The sequence below is a fragment of the Pseudopodoces humilis genome, chromosome 25 (assembly GCF_049639895.1).
Source record: "Pseudopodoces humilis isolate 2021_Gansu_Grassland_sample_001 chromosome 25, ASM4963989v1, whole genome shotgun sequence".
Classification (NCBI taxonomy): Eukaryota; Metazoa; Chordata; class Aves; order Passeriformes; family Paridae; genus Pseudopodoces; species Pseudopodoces humilis.
Genome location: NC_142224.1, coordinates 3,072,634 through 3,092,965, shown reverse-complemented (window position 1 = coordinate 3,092,965; position 20,332 = coordinate 3,072,634). Strand labels below are relative to the sequence as shown.

Below are 20,332 nucleotides of genomic sequence, written 5' to 3'. Positions count from 1 at the left end.
CATCCCCCCCCCGGGGGCTGCCTGGGATGGCTCCCTGCCTGCTGCAGGCAGCTTTCCTGCAGGGAATGCATAATTTCCTTGGACCCCCTCGGGCAACCAGCTGGGAATCTCCAGATTCCCCGGTCTCGATGACAGTGTGGGGAATTTGGGAGCAGCGTCTCCTGCCCTGTCTCGCTGCTCTGCTGATGAAAGGCGAGTGACAGCCGTGGATGTTTTGGGGGAGGAAAACACGTAGGGCAGTGCTGCTGCAGGGAAAGGATTGCTCTGTCTTCCCTGCTCCCAAAAGATGCTCAGGCTCTGTCAGACTTTCCCAAGGATATGTTGGTCCTTTCCCTGCCATGGTTTGCTTTCCAGTGGGACTGACCCCAGGGATCAGAAAGGTGCTGGTGGGTCCCTGCAGGTGTTTTCCTGCATCCTTTAGGTTGCAGGGATGCTCCGGCTGTGCCTGGAGCTGCATCTCCTTGTCAGCGCCTCAAAGGATGCTCATATATTCAAATGCTTCGAGGAGCTGGGGCTCTGCACTTGTTCCCAGGAAAATAAATAAATAAAAATCGTCTGCTGGGATTTTCTTGCTCCCGTTTTTGCTGGTGAGGAGTCAGGCCCGGGGAAGGAGAGGAAAAAGCGGATGGCGGTGGGGGAAGGAGAGGGTGGGGATGGGGTGATCAGAGGAGGGCTCCTGCCGTCTGGGCAGATCCCAGCGAGATCCCGGCGAGAGCCCGGGGGCAGGAGCGATGCCCCTGCAGAGGCTGCGCTGCCTCGCAAAGCCTCGGCAAGGCCACCGTGTCCTTGTCAGCGGGGGTGGCGCAGGTACGCGTGGCCGGGCTGCTGTCCCCGCGGCTCCGAGCTCCGTGTCACCTTCGGAGCCGGGAGCCACCGAGCGGTGACCGGAGCGGTGCCGGAGGAGCCGCAGCACAGCAGGGAACAGGCATTCATGTGCTGCGACAGCTTTGCAACAGATTCCTTGGCGGAGCTGACTGCAAACTGCAATCCTAAACTGTCGGACGGCTCCTTTTTCCAGCCTGGGAGTGTGAGAAACAAATTTGTTTGGGTTATAAAAACATATTAAAAAGCAACACATTTTGTTTTGCAATATACATAGTTCTTCATGCCAATTTTTTTTTTTTTTTTTTTTTTTTTTAATGACTGCCATTCTAATCCCTTCCAGACAAAGACGTTTCTTAATAACTTTTTGTGGAGGTAATTGCTGGGGAGCCGTTTCAAAGTGGCAGGCAGGGAGCTGTGGGTTGCACAGCTGCAAGTGATGGCTGTGCATTGCTCAGGTACGGAGGGAGAGGGATCAAAAAAAGCTCTTGCGTGTCTCTAGCTTTGAAAAGGTTCCATACCTGGTGATGCCTGACACCAGGATGTCTGGAACAACACAGGAAAGTGGCTTTTTGCTCATCACATATGCCCAGATGGTTGGCATCTTGATGTGCATGTGCTCTGTCGTTCTGTGGTGGTTCACTGGCTGCTTGGCTCTTCCCACATCCTGGGTTTGGAGAGTCTGGCTCTGAGGAGCAGCTTATCAGCACCAGCAGTTTCCTCTCCCTCTCCACCAGGGGATAGCAACCTCCTGACTGGCATCCAGATAACATTCAGGACCTCCAGCAGAGGGTTTCCCTGGTGGGAACAGTGTGTTAGGGATCCCTGGGAGCTGCGGGTGGGTTTGGATCCCAAATCACTTGGGGTCCATCAGCTCCTCATCCTTGGGCTGATGATTGTGAAACATCCTGGAGTGTCTCCAAATCTCCTTTGAAAATGAGGGGGTCCAAACTTGTTTTTCCAAGATTTGCCCTTCAAATTGAGGCAAATGCCTGTAGGTTATTCTTTTAGAAATGGCACTGTTTGATGTGTAATTAAAATGCTCCATTTAATTAGACAAATACCAAAGAACCTTCAGAAACATGACTATTTTTCTATATTTACCCTTCTTGTGTTTTTCTTAGTGACTGTAGTTCCAATTAAAACAACCTCCCCTATTAAACAGTTGGCTCTTAAGCCCAGAAACTAAAAATACAGCAAGACCACCAAGCTGCCCTCCCTACCCCCACATCTTTACCTTGGACTGCTGCCTCTCCATTGCTTTGCTCCCTGAGAGCTTCTTGACGCACTTGCTGGAGCTGGTGGTACTTGACTTTGGCTTTGCTCCATCATTTCTCCTACCTTGTGCTAAAAACTTGCTGCCTTTGGGCAGAAATATGCCCAGAGCAGCCCGATTAGGATGGAGGGATGGGTTACTATGGGGATGGGAAGGCATTTGCAGCAGGTTTTCTCCCACCCCATTAATTTGGGGAGCCTTTGGAGGTGGTTTCATCCCAAAAAGCCCTGTTTGATGTGCCTCCAGCTGGGAGCTGACGCTTGCTGTGGCGGGGCTGGGGGGAACAGCTTGCATCCACTCCAAACATGTCTGTGCCATCCATGCATTTGCAGTATAGGAACAATAGCCGGCCTGCCAAGCTAAACACGAGCTGTTCCCCGAGTTATTGGCATTTTGCTGTTTGCCAAGGGTCTGGAGAGGAGGAGGATAAACAGCCATCAGCTCTGAGCTGCAGCTCGGGCTTGGGAGAGGGGCTCTGAAGGAAACCCCTTCCGATCATCAGGGTCGAGGCAGCGTCAGCAGCGCTTTGTGCCTGTGCTCGGGGAAACTGAGGCACAGACCCTTGGTTTGTATGCACTGGGCAGCCCCAGGGGCACCTCCCTACCCTGCTTGGCCCCAGCTGCTGAGCTCAACCCCCCAGGCACTGCGCCTGCTCCTGGCTCTGTTTAACGCGGAGGTAATTTCCCAGAGGTGCCTGAAGTTGCCTTAATGCGAGCTGTCAAAATGATGTACAACTGTGCCGGGCTGCCTCGCTCCCCCTGCCTCTCTGGTGACAATTTTGTCAAAGATCCTTTATGAGATGCTGTTTTGACGGGGTGCTAATGGCTCCTTCCTCATCAGGCACTCGCGATGTCCCCGAATGTGAGGAGTGGAAGCCGCTTGTTTCTGTGATAATTAAGAAAAATGATAATAACAGGTTCAAAGGAGAGCAGCTGGGGGTCAGTGCTGCTGGGTTGTTGGCAGCTCGGTGATGCTCACAGCCTGCAAAGGCCAGAGGTAGGTAGCATCTTCTCTGTGGGATGGAATAAACCCGATTTTTGGGAGCCTTTGGCATCACAAGATGCACCTTCGAGGGTTTGCTGGGATGGGGCAGCCTCCAGAAATAAGGAGCTGGCTCAGCTCATCTTAATAACATGAGAAGTTAAAAATAAAAATCAACATATACCAGATTATCGAGATGGGATTAATATCAATTTTAAACACCCCCCAACATCAATAATGACCCAGCGTAGCCCAGCTAATGAGATTGGGAGCCTCAGCAATCAAGGCAGAGGATTAGAGATGATCAGAATAAATCCCAAATGATGAGGGACGTTGCCAAAGTCTATCCTTGGAAGACCCCACTGGCATGGACCTCATCCTGAGGGATGCTTGGGGCTGACTTTGCTCGGCCCCAAGGCTGGGTGATGTGACCTGGCTGTGGGTTTGGGCACAGGCTGCAGCTCTTGGTGACTGCTTGGGTGTTGGAGCCCAAAACACTGACACCTCACTGACACCAGGGTGAAATCCCACCTGTCTGGAAGCATCCCATGGGTTCCCACCTCCACCAGTGATGCCTCAGACTCCAGGCCTAGATCAGGACACTGGGACACTTGGACATTGCCTAAAACCAGTTTGCCCACAGCCCTTGGATAGCCCCAACCATCTTCTCCTACAGCCACCCATGGTCTCCAGCTGTGCTCTCCCTTCCCAGTTCCCAGCTTAATCCCCGTGCGTGTTTTTAATGCCTCTGCATGTCTCTAAGCTCCTCTATACCCAGAAGCCAAATGCTCCTTGTAGGATTCAGATGTCTCCCCTGTGGATTAGATGGGATGGCTGCAAATTCCTTGTAATTTGCTCACACAGGGTCTATTATCTGCTCCTGGGAGGCACAGGAGGAGGGGGCTCAGGGTGGCCCCCCTCTGTTTCCCATCTGTGGAACACTGGGCCAGGGGGATTTTAGCCAGTGATCCCTTGTCCGGGCTGTGATTCAATTACTCCCCACTGCAGCCTTGCTGGTGGCTACTGGGCAGCACTGGAATTTCTTCCTCATGTGGTATGATGGAGGATGGCCCATCCCTGTGCCAGGCAAGGCTAGGTCATGTCCTCCCTGTTCTGTACAGGGCTGGAGCAGAGCATCCCAAACCCACTGAGGGCTGGCCCACAGCATCCCCATCCCATTCAGAGCTGGTTCATGGCATCCCCATCCCATTCAGGGCTGGACCAAAGCATCCTCATCCCATTGCTGGACCAGAGCATCCCCAGCCCACCCAGGACCATGGCATCCCTGTCCCATGCAGGCCTGAGTCTCCTCTTTCCCAGGTCAGCTGGTTCATCAGCTGCCCATGTTGTTAAATATCACTGCTGCTTGATTCAGGTGACTGGGATGCAGGCTGCATTTGCTGATTTGGCAGGTTAAGAGAAAATCCTTTCTTTTATTGAAAAAGAGTGGGAGCTGGGCAGAAGCAGGGGAGGTTTTGGGAGGGAAGTGCTTTCCTGCCAGGGATTTCTTGGCTGATCAGGGCTATGTGCTCCAGGAGTTTGATCCCTGCTGTGGGTTGTCTCATGTCCAGCAGCTGGAGAACAACTGATCTGGTGCTTTCAGGTCCTCGGAGATGTTTGCCCTCTCCATATGGATGTAGGGATGCAGAGCATCGAGCGAGGGCATCCCTGTGTCTCCCTCTTCTCGCCATGCGTGGTGGCATCCCCCACCCCCGAGGCTGCCGCCGCCTTCCTGGGGCGGGGAGCCCGGATTTGTCTTTCTAATGCCTCAGTCAATGGCATCGATTGGGCTGGAGCAAAGGATTGATCGTAATTTGGTCGGAGGGCCCCGGCGCCGGGTGCGAGAGGAGTAATTAGAGCAGCAGAGGCGGCGCGGGCCGGGAGGTCGGGCCGGCCGCCGGAGCCCATCGCCTGCGGAGGGACAGACGGAGGGACAGGCAGCAGGGAGGGCGAGGGGCTCCCGCTCTTCCAGCAGCCGGGATGCCCCTCCTGGCACCCAGACCCCCTCACCCCAGGCTGGCAGGAGCAGGGGGTTCTCACTACAAAGGCATGGATGCTGAAGCTGCGTGTTTTCCAGCTCTCCCTCTCACTGGAGCAGCCCCTCCAGCCCCAGAGAGCAATTTCTCCCAAAGTGGGCAGGGGTTGGGTGCTGGGAGTTGCCTGCAAGGGAGGGAGCCCACTGCACCACCCAAATAAAGAGTGACAGGGGATCCTGGCAGGAGCTGGCTCTTGCTACAGTTGGGCAAAAATGGGAAAAATTTCCCTGCAGCCCAAGGGAACGGCACCAGAGCCCCGAGCCGGGCTGCAATGCAAATCTCCCCTTGGCCTTCCAGCCTGCAACTCGCTGGCAAATCCCACGCACACGGCTGGAGCCTGCTGCTTTCCCCAGCCCTGCCTTCGCAGGGGGCTGCGGTGAAATAGGCTTTCTCCTCTTCCCCAGCAAGAATTATGGACCATCTGGATTTCAAAGGCAGCTGCTTTAATTGGAAACTGTTCCTTGCAGTGGGAAAGGAGGGGGCTCGTGCCTGACAGACACCCCCAGCTTTGTCCTCCCGTGCTGTCCGTGGCGATGCTGGGGAGCCACATCCCAACCGATGTCTGCACACAGCTGGGCTTGGGAGCATCCCGGGGGTGGTTCCCAGAGTTGGGTGGGTGGAAGGGAAGGGAGAGGAGGATGTAAACTTGGGGAAAAGGTCAGGCGTGCTATAAATAAGTGGCATCCGGGGAAAGAAATGTCAGTGTGCAGCAGCAGTGACACGCCAGTGCCCGAGATGGGGAGGGAAATGCTGTCTGGGAGATCAAATCCATGGAAATCAGGGATGATGGAGGGGGACTCTCCCTGAATCTGGTGGGTCACAGCATGGCTGTGGTGCTGCCCAGGTTGTTATTGGGAGTGCTGATGCAGCCAGGTGGGATTGGGGTACACATCAGTCACAATTCTCCCAGGCTCTCAGCACTTGGAAAGTTGTTCTGCTGCTGACAGGGAAAACAGGCTGGAGCTGAGGCTTTTGAGCTGCACTGCTCCCAGGAACGTCTTCAGTGAAGGCAGATAGATGGAGGAGAGCTTTCCATGGTCCTTCTGCCCAGGCTGGGAGCTTGTGTGTCAGGAAGATGTTGCAGGAGTGGGCGAGGACCCTGGAGGGGGGCAGTTTTTTGGGATGGGGGAGCATCAGCAAAGCAAGGTGCTGTGCTACCCATGCCCACATCCTCTTCAGGGCATTCCCTGGAGCTCTGCCGGCCTTCCAGGGGAGCGAGGCGTGTTCCTGGGGACTGACTGCACATTTGTCCCCAAAGAGGTCTGACTCGCTGCCGAGTCATCTTCCCGCAGCCCTGTGAATGCAGGGCTGATTGCTGCCTGGCAGGGAGGGAGCCTGGGGAGGGGGAAGCTGACTGGGAGCCAAGCCCAGCTGCGGGAAGCGATGCCGACAGCCGCTGCTCCCGGGCCGGGCTGGCTCGCCGGGCTGGTTTCAGCGGCAGCTGAGCACTGGCCAACTCGTCTCGCTGGTTTGTGCCCGTCCCGATGAAGGGATGCTTTGGGGAGTTGTGTGTCCTGGTGGTGCAGGACCCCCACATCTCCGAGAGAGCCCTGGAGGGCTGTCACCTCTCCCGTGTGAGTGCCGTGGCAGTGAGGGGTGACCCGGGGGCCGCTGGACCCTCAGGCTGGTGCCACTGTGTGACTTCTGGATGGGGATTTCCTCCTCATGGCTGGCTGCGGTGCCACCTGCTCATTGCACCTTCATCCCCAAGTCTCTCCTGATCCAGGGAGAGTTTGGGGACATTGTGGTGATGCCCTGAGCTTGGGAGCCTCCAAAGCCAACTGTCCTGAGCACTCTGTCTCCTTCAGCCCTTCACTGTGGCATCTGGGCTGTGCCTGGAGGACACACAAGGAAGGGCAGAGCCTCTTTGCACTGTGCCTGGCCCGTGCAGGAGCAGACAGCTTGGAGGGCTGTGGCCTCGGGCAATCCTGTTACAGGTTGTCAGGCTGTTGTTTGTGGGAGTTGAGGATTTGCCCACCTGCTGAGGGGCAGGGAGCGGCAGGAGGAGGACTGGGGCTGGAGGGACATGGGGGGTTCCCTGCGAGGTTGGACTCTGCTTCCCCCATCCATGATGTAGCCCGGTTTTGGGGTATGACTATGGGAAAAGTGATCCAGCAAGGGATGGTATCTGGCTGTTGGATCGTCAGGGACCACCCTGAGCCCCCCCAACCAAGAAGATAATTTTGAGGAAGGAGAAAAACAGTAGCTGGTTCAGCCTGGGCAGGGAGGTGCGAGGCTGCAGACCCAAGAGCCATCATCTTCTCCCCTTGAACAAAGGCGGCTCTGAGGCTCCCCTGCCTCTTGGCACTGCACAAGAGCTCCCTTCTCTCCGGCAGCAAAAGCCTTTTCCAAGCCCGGCCCCCCCTCCCCGGGAGGGCTGCAATGCTCTTCCCTGCCCTCGGCCAGCCCAGCCTGGCACCTGCCCCCCTGTTCCCTTCCTGGGGTGCTGTGGGGTCCGGCCGTGGCGGGGACCCCGACAGGCTTGTCCCCTCCTGCAGCAGGCGTTTGGGGGGGGCGATGCTTGGATTGCAGAGGGTCCCGCACCCCGGCGCTCCCTGCCTGGCACCAACAAAGCTCGTGGGGGAGCAGGGCTCGGGGTGACCACCAGCCCCCCACAGTCAGGGTGGGACTGGGCTGGGCTCTGGCCGCGGATATCGCGGAGCCCGGCACGGCAGCAGCGAACGGGGAAAGGAGAAGAGCTCCTGCGCCGGTAATTACGGACGAGGTGGATGCCACATGATCCGGGGACGTCAGCAGAGTGTGTCACAGCTGATGACACGCTGCATGTGCAGGGGTTGGAGAGGATGCCGGGGCGAGAGGTTGGAGCACCGGGACACGGCGTGTGCCCCACAGTGCTGAGCCAGCCCGGTGACCTTCACTGAGTCACCGCTCCTCCCCAGCCTGCCGGGGCACCTCTGAGGTGCCTCAGCCTTGTCCCGCTCCCTCCGGGGGCTCAGCTGTCCGGCATGGCCGGATCCCCGTGCCTCAGTTTCCCCCGTGCAGGGAGCTGAGCAGCTGCCGCGGCTCCGCGCCTCCCCCAGCAAGGAGAGCGGCACGCTCCTGGCTTTTCGGGGATGTTCTCGGGGATGCCAAGGCAGAGTGTGGTTACTCATGGCGATGACAGTGCTGATGACAAGTCCCGCAGCCCCCAGGAGCACGTGCTGTGCCTGTGCTCCCGCGCAGGGAGGTGTGTTCCCGGTGCCAGAGAGCCCCAGTGAGTAATGGGGTGGGCGGCAGTGCTGGGGTGCCGGGGGGGGTGGTGCTGCCGGGCAGGAGGGGGCTGCAGGGTACACTCTGTCATCCTTTTAGGATGGAGGGACGACCCCCACCGGCCCCAAGAGGGGTGTGTCCCCCCCATGGGGCAGTAGGATGAGAGGCTACAACACCACCGTGCTTGCAGGAAGGGTGAGATGGGTCCCCGGGGAGGCCACAGTGTCCTGCTGCTCCTTGCTTGGGGGAGCAAACACCGGGTCACGGTGGCTGCCGTGGGTCTGGGGGCTCCCACCGACCCCCGGGCTGCATCTGCCCCAGCCAGGATCCCACGGAGCAGCACAAGGCTTCCCCCGGCTGGTGTTGGGACAGGGATGCTCCACGCCGTGGGAAGACATATTTTGGCTGGAGAAGCAGGTGATGAGATAAGAATGGGGTATCGCGTTACCACAGTCGGATCTTTCTTTGAGGTTAACAAGACAAGACAGACAATCGCTGCTGCTTGATCCAGGGAGTGCTGTGTGAGTGAGTCTATTAGTGGGCTGATGAGTAATTAGCTCTGTTGGAGACCTGCTAACGGGAGGAGAAAGTTGTTACCGTGACTCAACTGACCCCTCTTCACACAAGTTTAGTGTGTCTTTTCTGAAATACCACAGGTGGATCATTCCACGACTTGGATGTGCAGCCAGGAAGGCATGGCAGGATATTCCTTGTTTGCCATCTGGAGTCACGCGTCGGTGATGAGCCACCGGCGAGGGGAGAGGGGACGAGGAGGGAACGAGCCTAACCCCAGCTGGGTGTGAGTCGAGCCCATCTGCCTGCTCGTCCTTTGAGGGGGCTTGTTTTGGTCTTTCCAAAGAGCAGGCTGGCTGTGCAGGCAGCGACACTGCAGGCTGGCTCAGCACTTCCAGGCTCAGCTCCCGAGTTTTCAGAGCTCCTCCGGGCCCCTGCCCTGCTGCTCTTCCTCGCTGAGGTGGCAGGGATGGGGTGGGCTCTCCTGGTCCCCGCACAGAGAGGGGAGGAGGTGACAGCTGGGCCATGTGGGATGTTGTGAGACACCAAGTCCCACTTTCGGAATGTGGGCCGTTCCCTCCGAAGTACAGGAGGCAGCTCTCCCGGGAGATCAGGTGTTGTGAGACTCGTGACTCCACCATGCAAATCCTGGAGGCTGTGAATAATCATGTACTTGTGCAGGGAGACTCAGCCCCGCGTGGGTTGGAGCATCCCTCGGCCAGGTGGGAAGCAGCTGGGTCCAGATTCCTGCTTTCCTGGACTGGTCACCAGCAGTGAGGAGTTAGAGGGAGAGAATCACTAATCCATACCTTGGCAAGTCCCATTTTCAGGTCAGCCCCTCTCCAGTGTTGAGTGTTTTTGCTGCCCAATACGAAGTCTGATCCAGAACATTGCTGCTCCAAGTTCTGGAATTCTCTGGGTTTCCAGCCTGAGTGGTAGCTCTTTCCCACTTTTCTTGTGCCGTTTCCCAACCCAAAATCTCTGTCCCTGATCCTGAGAGCCAAGCCCCAGGGAGATGGCAGCAGGGCTCAGCCAGGGCTGTGTCTCTCCCTGATGAATGTATTTGATGGGGAGAGCTGCATCCCCCAGGTCTCTGGTGCTAGTCTGAGAACTCCTGCCTCATCTGTCAGAGCTGTTTTCTTTAAGAAAGCAACGACATTTTTATCCCTCTTGTTAGGCAGAGCAGTGAATTTATCAGTGGGCAGCTGTCAGGTGACTCAGCTGGGCAGGGTGGGCTCTGCTGGCCGTGGCTGTGTGGAGGGCAAGGGCATCCCTGGGTCCGTAGCACAACACACAGGTACTGCTCAGGTCAGCAAAACACTGCTGCAGGAGCAGCTCCAGCTGGGAATGTGGGGCAGGAAGGTGCCAGCTCCAGGGTGATCTGCATCCCATGGGAACTGCAGTGCTGCACCCTGCAGAGATGGGGACAAGACACTTGTGTGGGTCTGGGGGCTGTGCTGCTGGTTTGCTTCCAGCTCATGCCCTTGGCACGGAGGGCTGCCCGCCTGCCTCCCACGTGCTGGGCAGGAGGTGGCCATGGCCAGGGGCTGGGGGGCTCCTCGCCGTGCCACTGATTCCTTCACCCGCTCCCGGCTCTGCCACCGCAGACTGACGTGCAAGTACAAGGAGTGCCCTGCTCATGTAAATAAACCCGGCTATAAATAGAGAGGGAGAGAAGTGTGAAAACAGTGGGGAATGGATTTCATGAAACCAGCAAATTAGTCTGGAGAAACAAGGGTGTGAACTGACAGCCATGCTCCAAACCAAGCCCATATTTCCAGTTTCTTGAGGGATGTTGGTGGGGACTCTGTGCTGGGCTCTTCTTGGGGATGCACACACTGGGGTCAGGGCTGGGTCCCCCCATCCACCACAGGCTCCTGATGCCTCCTGGGTTGGGCTGTGTTACCATAGGTGCCATCAATGCCCTTAATTATTTTTTTTTTCCCTTTGAAATTGTGGTAAAACCCAGGTAAAGACATGGAGATGATCTGACTGGTGACAGGGACTCCAGCCAGACCAGAACGCATTGTCTCTGTCTGGCTGAGTGAGGGCAGCTGGAGCTCTGCCAGCCTTGGGCTGGCTGCTTTGCAGGCAGTGAGTGATGGCTGGGATTTTTTGGGTGCTTTGAAGGTGGCGGGACCGGCATGAGGAGGGTGCTGGCCAAGGGATTTTGCCCTCCTGGGCCACTCCAAACCAGACTTTCAGGAAATAGGAGAGCAGCTCAGAGAGCAGAACTGCCCCAGCAGAAGGGTCAGCCTCGGCTGTGCCAACCCCCTGTGCAGATCTGCAAGCTTTCACTTCAGGCCTCAGCACTAGGAGCTGAGTCAGGCTTTTATGAGGTCTTGGAATTTGCTAAGGAAGCAAAGTGCCCGGGAGCTCGCGTGAGCTGGGGCAGGGCTGGGGGATGCTCTTGCCTCCTGCCCAGGGCCGTGCCAACATCTGATCCTCCGGGAACGTAATTCCAGGCAGAAGCTGTGGGATGTTTCTCCAACTCCCACATCCTCTGCAAGAATTGGGGTTTTTTTTTGCTTCTTGCCTGAACGTGCATGGGAAGAGGTGGGAAGACCAGCAGCTGCTCAGACCTCTTCCCAGATACTCTCCCAATGGGCAAGGGGAAGACAGTGAGTGCTGGGGACAAAATGATGTGTCCCCCACTCTGTGCGAGCCTGTCCCCTCCCGGGCTGGCTGTCATCTAGGGGAAGTTCAGTGGCCCGTTTTCCATGGCTGGCACGTTCCTGCGGGAGCCAGCCCGGCTGTTTGCCCATCTGGCATTGCCAGGTCTTTGCAGGGAGGATGGGTGGGATGAGATGGGGGAGCACAGGAACGCTTCCTGTTTTCTGCCCACTTTCCATTGAAACGAACCCAAATTCTCTCTTGTCAAGGGGGCTGTTCCCAGCAGGGGACAAAACAGATAGGGTGACAAGGAGCTGTCACAGCAGGCAAATGGTGGGGAGCAGGAGCAGGGGAGTGGCACAGGTGGTGCAATGACAGGAGGAGGTGCTACAGCTGGTGCTAGAGGTGACAACGGCACTGAGCCGGTGCCAGGTGAATGTGACACCAAGCTGTGGTGGTGGCAATGAGGTGACTGAGCAGTGCAAGGTGCTGGCAGAGGTGACAGCAAGCTGGTGCAGGGGGCAGGTGACATGTCTGTCCCAGGCTGTGGGGCGATGACCCTGGACCTCTGCCAGGGCACAGATGGTGGCAGCTGTGTTACCCTGAGCTGATGTGCGCTACAAGGCTGTGGTGGCACCAAGCAGCTGGCAGGGAGGTGACCCTGAGGTGGTGCAGCGTGGCAGGGACAGATGGCAGAGCTGATGTGGAGCTGGTGCAGGGGGCAGGTGGCTCAGCCCACGGTGTGGAGGTGACCCTGCCTAGTGACAAGCTGTCATTGGCGTGTCAGAGGAGTGGTGTATGGCAGAAGGGGCAGGTGGCATCTGGGGCCGAGGAGGTGACACTGCATCAGGGGAGGGGGCACATCCAGAGACAGGGAGGTGATGCTGAACTGGTGTAGGGGGCACATCCAGAGACAGGGAGGTGACACTAAGGCTATGCAGGGGCACAGCTGGGGACAGGAAAGTAATGCTGAGCTGGCACAGAGAATGCATCTGGGGACAGGGAGCGACACTGAGCTGCAGAGTGATGCTGAGCTGGTGTAGGGGGCACATCTGGAGACAGAAAGGTGATGCTGCACTGAGGCAGGGACACATCTGCAGACAAAGAGGGAACGGTGAGTACATGCAGTGACATTTGGGGATAGGGAGGTGATAATGAGTTGGTGCAGGGGCACATCTGTGGACGGGGAGGTGGCACTGAGCCAGTACAGGGGCACATCTGGACACGAGCAGGTGACACGGTACCGGCGCAGGGGCCAATCTGGGGACGCGCAGGTGACACCGATCTGGTGTGGTGACACATCTGGGAACGGGGAGGCGGCACCGGGGCGGTGCGGCGGCACATCTGGACGCGGGGAGGTGGCGGGGAGGCTGCGCGGGGTCCCAGGGCGGCGCGGGTCCCGGCGGGTGTCCGTGCGGGGAGGTGACCGTCCGGCGGAGGTGACCGCGCCGCTCCCGGCAGTGCGCATGATACTGCGGCGCAGGGGCCCCGTGCGCGCCAACCCACCTTGAACCGGCCCGGGCCGCGGCGGCGGCCAATCACCGCCCACTCCGCCGGGGCGCGGCCAATGGGCGGCGGGCGGGGGCGGTGCCGAGCCGCTAAAGGGCGCAGGCTAGGCTGCACCGCGCGGCGGAGCGCAGGTGCGGCGCGGCGCGGGGATGGGCGCGGGCATGGGCTCAGCGGCGGGCGGCCGGCCCTGAGCCGCCCCTCCGGCCCCGCCAGCCCCGCCGAGCCCTGCCCGGCCACGGCCAGCCCGGCCCGGCCCCGCCCCGCCCCGGCCGGGCCGCCCGGCGGGCGGAAGATGCTGCGCACCGGGGGCCGGTAGTACTATGATTTGGTATGTGGCCGCTTTGGTAGCAAGTGTGCTCGGCGCCCGCGGGCTGCCCGTCCAAGGTGAGTGCGGCCGCGGGGTGTTCTCCGCCGGGATGAGCCCGGGAGGGGCGCGCCGGGGTCTGCGGGGCGGCGGCGGGGCCGCCTCTGCGTGTGCCCCCCCCGCCGCTCCCGGTGTACCGGATGCGGCGGGGGGGATGCGCATGGACCGAGAGGGATGCGCGCACCGGGGTGGGGGGGGGGGGGCGGGCGTCACGTCCCGGGGAGAGGGTACCGGGAAGAGGCTGGGGAGGAGGGTAGGAGGGGGAGCTGCGGCTGCGAAGGGGGTTTGCGGGGTTTGCGTCTTCCCCGCTGCCGGTGCGGGGACCGAGCGCTTCCCGCTGCGGCGGGGCGCTGGCGATTCCTTCATCCCCCGCTGCCGGGGGGAGCCGGGAGCGCCCGGCGCATCCTCCCTCCCTCCGCAGGCGCTCGGCGGGGCTGGCCGTGACCTCCCTGAGGGCAGCGGCTGCAGCTGGGGAAGTTCGGGAAGCCGCGCTCCCGGTGCGGCGGAGCCTCTGCCCAGGGGCTGGAAATTCCCTCTGGGAGAAGGGAAGCGGGTGCGGGTCCTGGCGGGGGGCGGGCACGGCTGGCTGAGTGTCCCCCTTGATCAGGGATGGGCAAGCTTTTCTCCGCATTCGAATTTCTTCTCTGATCCTGGGGAAGCGCCTGCGGCAGCTCCGGGGGGTGCGGACAGCGTTTGCCCTTCCCTGCAAGGATAGCCCGGCCGGGCAAGGAGAAATGCAGGAGGGATTTGTTGCCTTCCCCTGCAGCGCCCCGGCTGCGGGTTTGGGGGTGACTTTGCTCCCCCCCCCACCGCTCAGGAGAGGCTGCCCTCCTTCTCCCCCCACTGCAGGCTGGCTGCTGTGCTGTGGTAAACTGAGGCACAGGGTTGTCCAAGGTCAGGACGGAGACGGCAGCAAGGAATAACCCTGATTTTCCTGCTCTGGCTTCTTTCCCTTCAGCTGCCAGCCCCTTCCCAGCCCTCCGAGCCATCCTTGCAGGTAGAGGGGAGCTGCCTGTCGCTGGTGCAGCACGTCCCCCATTTCTGCCGCTGGTTTCTCACTGGGCACATGATTATCCCTGTGTCCCGGTGGTTCTTTCCCGGGATGAGACCCTGGAGCCGTGCCCTGGCTGTCACCCACCCTGCCCATGGGGATGCGGCGGCTGCCGGCAGCAAGCGATGCCTGGCTGGCAGCCACCACCACTCCCCAGAGGAGACGCTGCCTCGGGGGGCACGGGTGGGCTGGGAGGGGGCAGGTGCCGGGGTGCTGCAGCCCCCCCAGTTCACAGCGCTCCTCGAGCCTCCTGGGTCACATCTGTGCCATGCCACAGTCCCTTGTCCTCCTCGCCTGGCAAGGCGGCTCCTGGAGGCAGGGGTGGGGGTGTGTCAGGACGGGGCTGTCCTTTCGCGGGGGTCAGGATGGGGCTGCCCCGTTTTGGGGGTACGTAGCCCCTCTTACTGAGCCGTGGCCGGCTGCTGCCTGCCTGAGCTGCGTGCTGCAGTGTGGTGAGGCAGTGTTTGCAGCAGCGGCTTGTACAGGGATGCTCTGCCGGGGAGAGGAGCCGAACAGCTCGTTCGGCACCTGGGAACTTGGAAATACCCTGGAGCCTCTCGGAGGGAGCTCCGGAGCTGGTGCTGGATTGGGTGGGTGCCGGGAAGCCCCGGCACGGGGGGTGCTGTGCGTGTGGAGCAGCGTGTACGTGATGAATGAGCGTGCCGTGAGTAATGCGTGGGTGGGTGCCGGGGGAGGGGGTGCTGCGGGCCGGCGTGGCCCCCGCAGGGGCAGGGAGCCCACGGGACTCGCCCCAGCTGCTGCAACCCTTTGGTCCTAGCACTGTCCTGTCCTCATGGGGAGCTGGCAGCCTGCATTGCTTGGGGACGAGGCTTTGGAAGAGAGCTGGGGCTCACCGTGTGCCGGTGCCCTCCCTGGGGGTTTTCCTCTTGCCGTGGCCTTCCTCCCACACCACTTCCTCCTTGTTGAGCTGAGAAGTAGCGGTGCTGGCCCTGGACAGCCTTCTTGCCTGGCTCTCCAAGGGCTTTCCAGGCGTTAATCGGCTCAGAGAGGGAAGGAGGGTGCGTTATCCCCTCTTATGGCATGGGGGAGGAGAGCCAGGACGTGACCGTGCCAGGAGTGGGTGTCAGAGGAGGGATCCGGCCTCCTGGCATTCCCAGCAGTGCCGTCACACCGAGGGGCTTTTCCTCCCTCTCCCACGAGTGTGACGCTGTGGCACCGTGCAGGGAGTGGGGATGCTCGTGGATCTGTCAGGAGGGTTTGCAGAGGGACGATTGGGCTCCGCCAGCCCTGGGCGCGGGCTCCGTTGGAGAGGTTCCCTGGACGCCGCGGTGGGCGATGCTCCTGGCGCTGACCTTGGCCGGTTGGAGTGGCTCGGTGTGGCAGTGCCAGCGCTGCATCCCCTGCTCGCTCCTGGCGCAGAGCTCTGGGGTTTTGCCTCTTTGGCCGTGGAGGAGTCTGGACTGGGAGCCGCTGGATTTGGCACGTGCAGCTTTGGCCCCGCTCTCTTCTGGCAAGGGGATGGTTTGGCACCGGGAACAGCCACGGGCATTGGCCGGGCTCCCATTTCCATCATTCCCTGGAGGTTTTCTGCTCCTCTGGACCTGTTGGATGGGAGCGCGCGGGGCAGGGAGAGACGTGAGCGTCTCGCTCGATGACTTGGCATGCCGGAGGGTCTTTGAGGCGATGTTTTACCGGCTCAGTTGCCTTTTGACTTGGAAGATGCAGCTTTGCTGGTGATGGGCGAGCCCTGCAAGTTCCTCTCCAGAGCTGTGGCAGGGTGGCACAGCTCCCTTTCACCTCTGGTCCTCTGTCTTGGAGGTCGTGCCTTCATGCTGGACGAGAAGCCCTGCAGATGGGCAAGCAGCGTGTCCAACCCCATGCCGTGCCGATGGAGGAGTCCTTCCCTCTCCCTTTCCCTGCGGTAGGAATCTCCCGAGCCGGGAGCCCTGAGCGACCAGCTGGCCTTTGGAAAAACAACTCCCTTCCTCCTGCTCCTCCATGGAGAGGCTGGCGTTGGTGGGAGGGCTGCCTGAGCCAGGAACAGCGTGATTCAGGAGCTGCTGGCGGGCAGCTCGGAGCGCTGCCTGCATCCCGGTTTCCTGTTGGAGGACTGTGAAGGCACCGGGATGGTACCCACTGCTCCGTGGGGAGGGTGATGCCAGCCTGCATGGGGGTCCTGCTGTGATGTGGGGCTGGGCTGGGGGCACAGCACCCTGGCAGTGCTCTCCAGCTGCAGGAGGTCTCCTCTGGGATGGGTTTGGTGCTCCAGCTCCCAGCACAGCTGTGTGTTCAGCCCCGTGGTGTGCAGAGGGAGCTCACAGGGAGCGCACAGGTAGCTGCTGGTCGTTGCTGGGAGATGATGCCTCCCACGAGGCAGCTGCCAACACCGGGCGGATGGCGATTAGAGGGAGGGGGCACAAGGGACCCCCAGGTAGGTGTAAGGTGACCGTAAGGGAGGAATTTTCTTTCCTGCTTCATCTCCGTGCCTCTCAGAACATCACCCTGTGCTCTCACGTGCTTGCTGAGCTGCTGCCTGGCCAGGCATGTTCCCGCCTGTGCCATTCCAGGGAGCAAGGACTCGCTGTGGTGCGGCATCCCATGCATGCATTCCCCTTGGGATGCCCGGGCAGCTGCCTGGCTGCCTGGAGAGGGTGGTGGTGATCCCACAGGGTACCCCTCGTGCCCAGGAATGGGGTTCTGAGTCCCCATCTCACTGTGAATGGGGCAACAAGCCACCCCTCAGAGCTGCTAATCCTTCTCCTCCCTGGCCCCGTGTGACCTTGAGGCATGTCACTTGACCTGCGCGTTGCCCTCCATCCATCTGGAAAATCGGGTTTAAAAAGCAGGAATTGCACTGAAAGCCCAGATGCTGCTTTCCAGCTGGGGGAGGGGGTGAGGGCTGTGCTCCCAGCCCCAGGGCTTCCCCCCACCAGGAGACAGGCAGATTCTTTTGGGGGGCTCTGGATACCCTAAGATAGGCAAAGGGACTGGGTTTGTAATGGGGGGTGCAACCCCCAATGAGATATTTAGGGGTCTACAGAGGTGGGGGACGGGCAATCTCCTGGCACCTCACACCCTGCCCTAGCAGCCGGGGTCCTTGCAGCACATTGTCCCTGTCCCCCACCCTGGGCTGCAGTCGCTCCCCTCTTCATTTCATGGTGATGGCTGCCTGCTCTCCTTCCCTGCTGGCCTCCATATGCCACGCTGGTGGCCTTGTCCTCAGAGATCCCTGCCATATCCCTCCTCCACCGATGGGAGCGGGATGTGTCAGAGCACATCTCATCTCGGCTCACCAGGGAGGGGAGGTCCGCAGGCTCCAGGCCTTGTGCCTGCTCCCTCAGCCATCCCCATGGGGGCACAGGGTGGGGATGAGTGCCAGGGGTGTGGGGCAGCATTGGAAATGGATTCTGGTGCCTCTGTTAGCAGGCTGCAAGGCGATGGAGGATCAGGACAGGATGCCCTCTCTGCCCCAGGGCATGGGTGTCCACTATGCCAGGCAGGAAAGCTTTCCCAGGCGTTAATTCCTTTGGAAACCTCTCTACCGTGGCCATGTCCTTCTCAGAAAGCACCTGAAGGAAGGGTCCTGCTTCAGCAAGTGCAGCAGAGATGCTGGATGCCTTCAGCTTCAGCGGGTCCTGTGGCACCTTCTACCTCTGCCCTTGGGATCAGAGGAACTGGATGCCCAGATCCAGGTGACGGTCTCCCCATCCTTGGCATCGCCATCCTGGGGAGCCCCGCGGTGGCACCGTCTCAGTGGCGGCAGCCTTCCCTCCTCTCCCTTTGGGATGCTGTTCAACTCCACCTCCGCATCTTGTATTCTTGCCTCCTGGCACGCGGCGTGCTTTTATTTTTCCTGGATCTGCTTGGATGACGAAGCCTGTTGATTACTTGTTTTTCTTTACGAGGCATCCCCCATCTTCACGTGAGCTCCTGCACCGAGGCGGATTTGGGGTTCGCATCCCTGCTGCCGCTCCCTGATGTTGACCCTGTTTCCAAACCGCAGATTCAGCCTTGAAACCTCTCTGAACTTGGCTGGGAAAATAAAGTGGGTTTAAAAATACCTTGTCTATTTGTGCTCTGTTTCTTCTGGCGTCTGCGGGTTGTTTTCAAGCGTTTCCCTACAAATGTGGGGGTGAGAAAACACTTTGAATTGAGAGCCGCAGTCTCCATTGCTCGCTTTCTTCATGGTCTGAACTTCGAAGAAAAACCTGGTCAGGGTTGGGACCACAGGGCTGATGGGTTGGGAAGTTGAGGAGACCCAAAAGAGGGGTTGTGAGACATCTTCCCATTGCCTTCCCGGTGCTCTGGAAGTGGGGACAGGAGGGCACGGGGCTGGTAGCAGGGTGGGTGGCAGCTGGGGAGAGCCGGGGGCCGGTTCTCTGCCGTGGCTGCCAGTCGGCCGTGCGCTGGGGAGGCGATGCTCAGCCGTGCGTGCAATTCCCCACCGGCCTTGCGATCAGACACCGGCGCTGTGAGCTGCCGGGGATGACCTATTTTCCTGAGCCCGGGCAGCCCTGGCCAGGCGTGGGTCCGGCGGAGCGCCTGGCTCGTCCCCTCCCCAGGGACGTCACCCAGTGCCCTGCCGGGGAGCCACTCAGGGCATCCTGGCGTAGGGTGACTCCCTGGCGCCCGTCCCCAGGGTGTCAGGGTGGCCTCTTGGGCAGCGAGCTTGCTCCAGCTGGGCAAACATCAGCATTCCAGGCTCCAGTTGGTGGAGAGGTGCTGGAAACCGAGATTCCCTCTTGGTAGCCCGGGAGCTGGAGCGCTGGGGTAGGTGGGGGGCTTGGGAAAGGGGTTTGGGTGTTGGAGCTTCCGTTTCCTCTTGCTGGTGGGTACAGGGTGTCACTTTGAAGGGGACGAGGTGCTGGGGACCTGCTCGCTCGGGCGAGGCGGCCGGGGAAGCGCGTCCTTGGATGCTCTTGAGCAGCACGTGATGGCTCTGTCCCCGCAGCAGGGCCATGGGCAGGGAGGGGGCTCCCAGCGCAGCCCTCCTCACCCTCCCGGATGGGCACAGCGGGGTCAGGACGGCTTCTCCCAGCTCGCTGCCGGGGTGGCAGGGGAGGGCTGACACGGTCCCTGCTGACAGGGTGCGAACGGGAGCTCATCGGCGATGCAGCGCTAACGAGGGATGGAAAGGTGCAAGAGCGTTGTCGAGGCGGTGCAAAGCGTGTGCGGGGGTGTGCGTGCACACCGCACGTGTGTGCTCAGCGATTCCCCCGCCCCGCTGGGCTCCGGGCGGATCCGTGGCCGTGCAGGACCCCCCTCCCCATCTCTGCGGGACCCCCAGAGCGGGCCCGGCTGCCTGCAGTGGGTGTGCAATGCAGCATCTGCTCCTTGCAGATGGCTCACAGCTCTGCACCCCGGCTTCACGCACCCCGCTGCCACCAGCCAGCCCTCCCAGTTAAAGAGCCACCCGTGCCCGTGTGCCGGGGGCGTGGGGGCTCAGGACGCTCGGGTGACCATCGGGCTGTGACCCTGGGCAGGGACACACCTTGTGCGTGCCGTGTGCGAGCTCTGCCCGCTGCCCTTCCCGCGGGGACACTCGGCTGGCGGGCCCGTGGGGTGGCACATCACGGGCCTCTCGCCGGTACGCGCTTGTGCCAGAGCCAAAAATAGCCGGTGATGCTCGGTGATGCTCGGCTCCCGCGGCGGGGAAGCGGTGATGTCACTCGCCGCCAATCACCGGCGGCCCCGAGGAGCAGCGCGGAGGAGTGGGAACGTGCTTCCCCGAGCATCCCTCCCCGAGCATCCCCCCCGGAACAGCCAGCGGCCGCGTGTGCTGGGAAAACGGGGGGCCCTTCCTCGATGGGAAGGGCGATGTGGGTCTAAACCTAGTTTTGGGGACCCCCTGTTTGGCTTTCCCCCAGCTCTGGGTTTCCCCCTCTCTCTCCCTCTCTGAGCGCCGTGCTGAGGATGCAGCTTTGCTGCTGCTGGCGGAGCAGGATGACGCCAGGCTGCAGCGAGCAGGGCGGCACAGCCGGGGTGGAGCAGCCTCG

The 20,332-nt window shown here is 60.6% G+C and overlaps 1 protein-coding gene across 8 annotated transcripts in view; it reads left to right on the top strand.

Moving 5' to 3' along the window:
- Positions 1-13,215: 13,215 nt before the first annotated feature.
- IGSF9B (immunoglobulin superfamily member 9B) overlaps positions 13,216-20,332 on the top strand; it is a 50,004-nt gene continuing 42,887 nt past the window's right edge. For all 8 annotated transcript variants that reach the window (XR_015774511.1, XR_015774512.1, XR_015774514.1 and 5 more), the window contains exon 1: positions 13,216-13,344. Coding sequence is in view for 4 of the 8 variants with exons in the window: in XM_005528460.2 (XP_005528517.1) it covers positions 13,281-13,344 (64 nt within the window). In the remaining 4 variants the exon portion in view is untranslated. The remainder of the gene's footprint in view (positions 13,345-20,332) is intronic.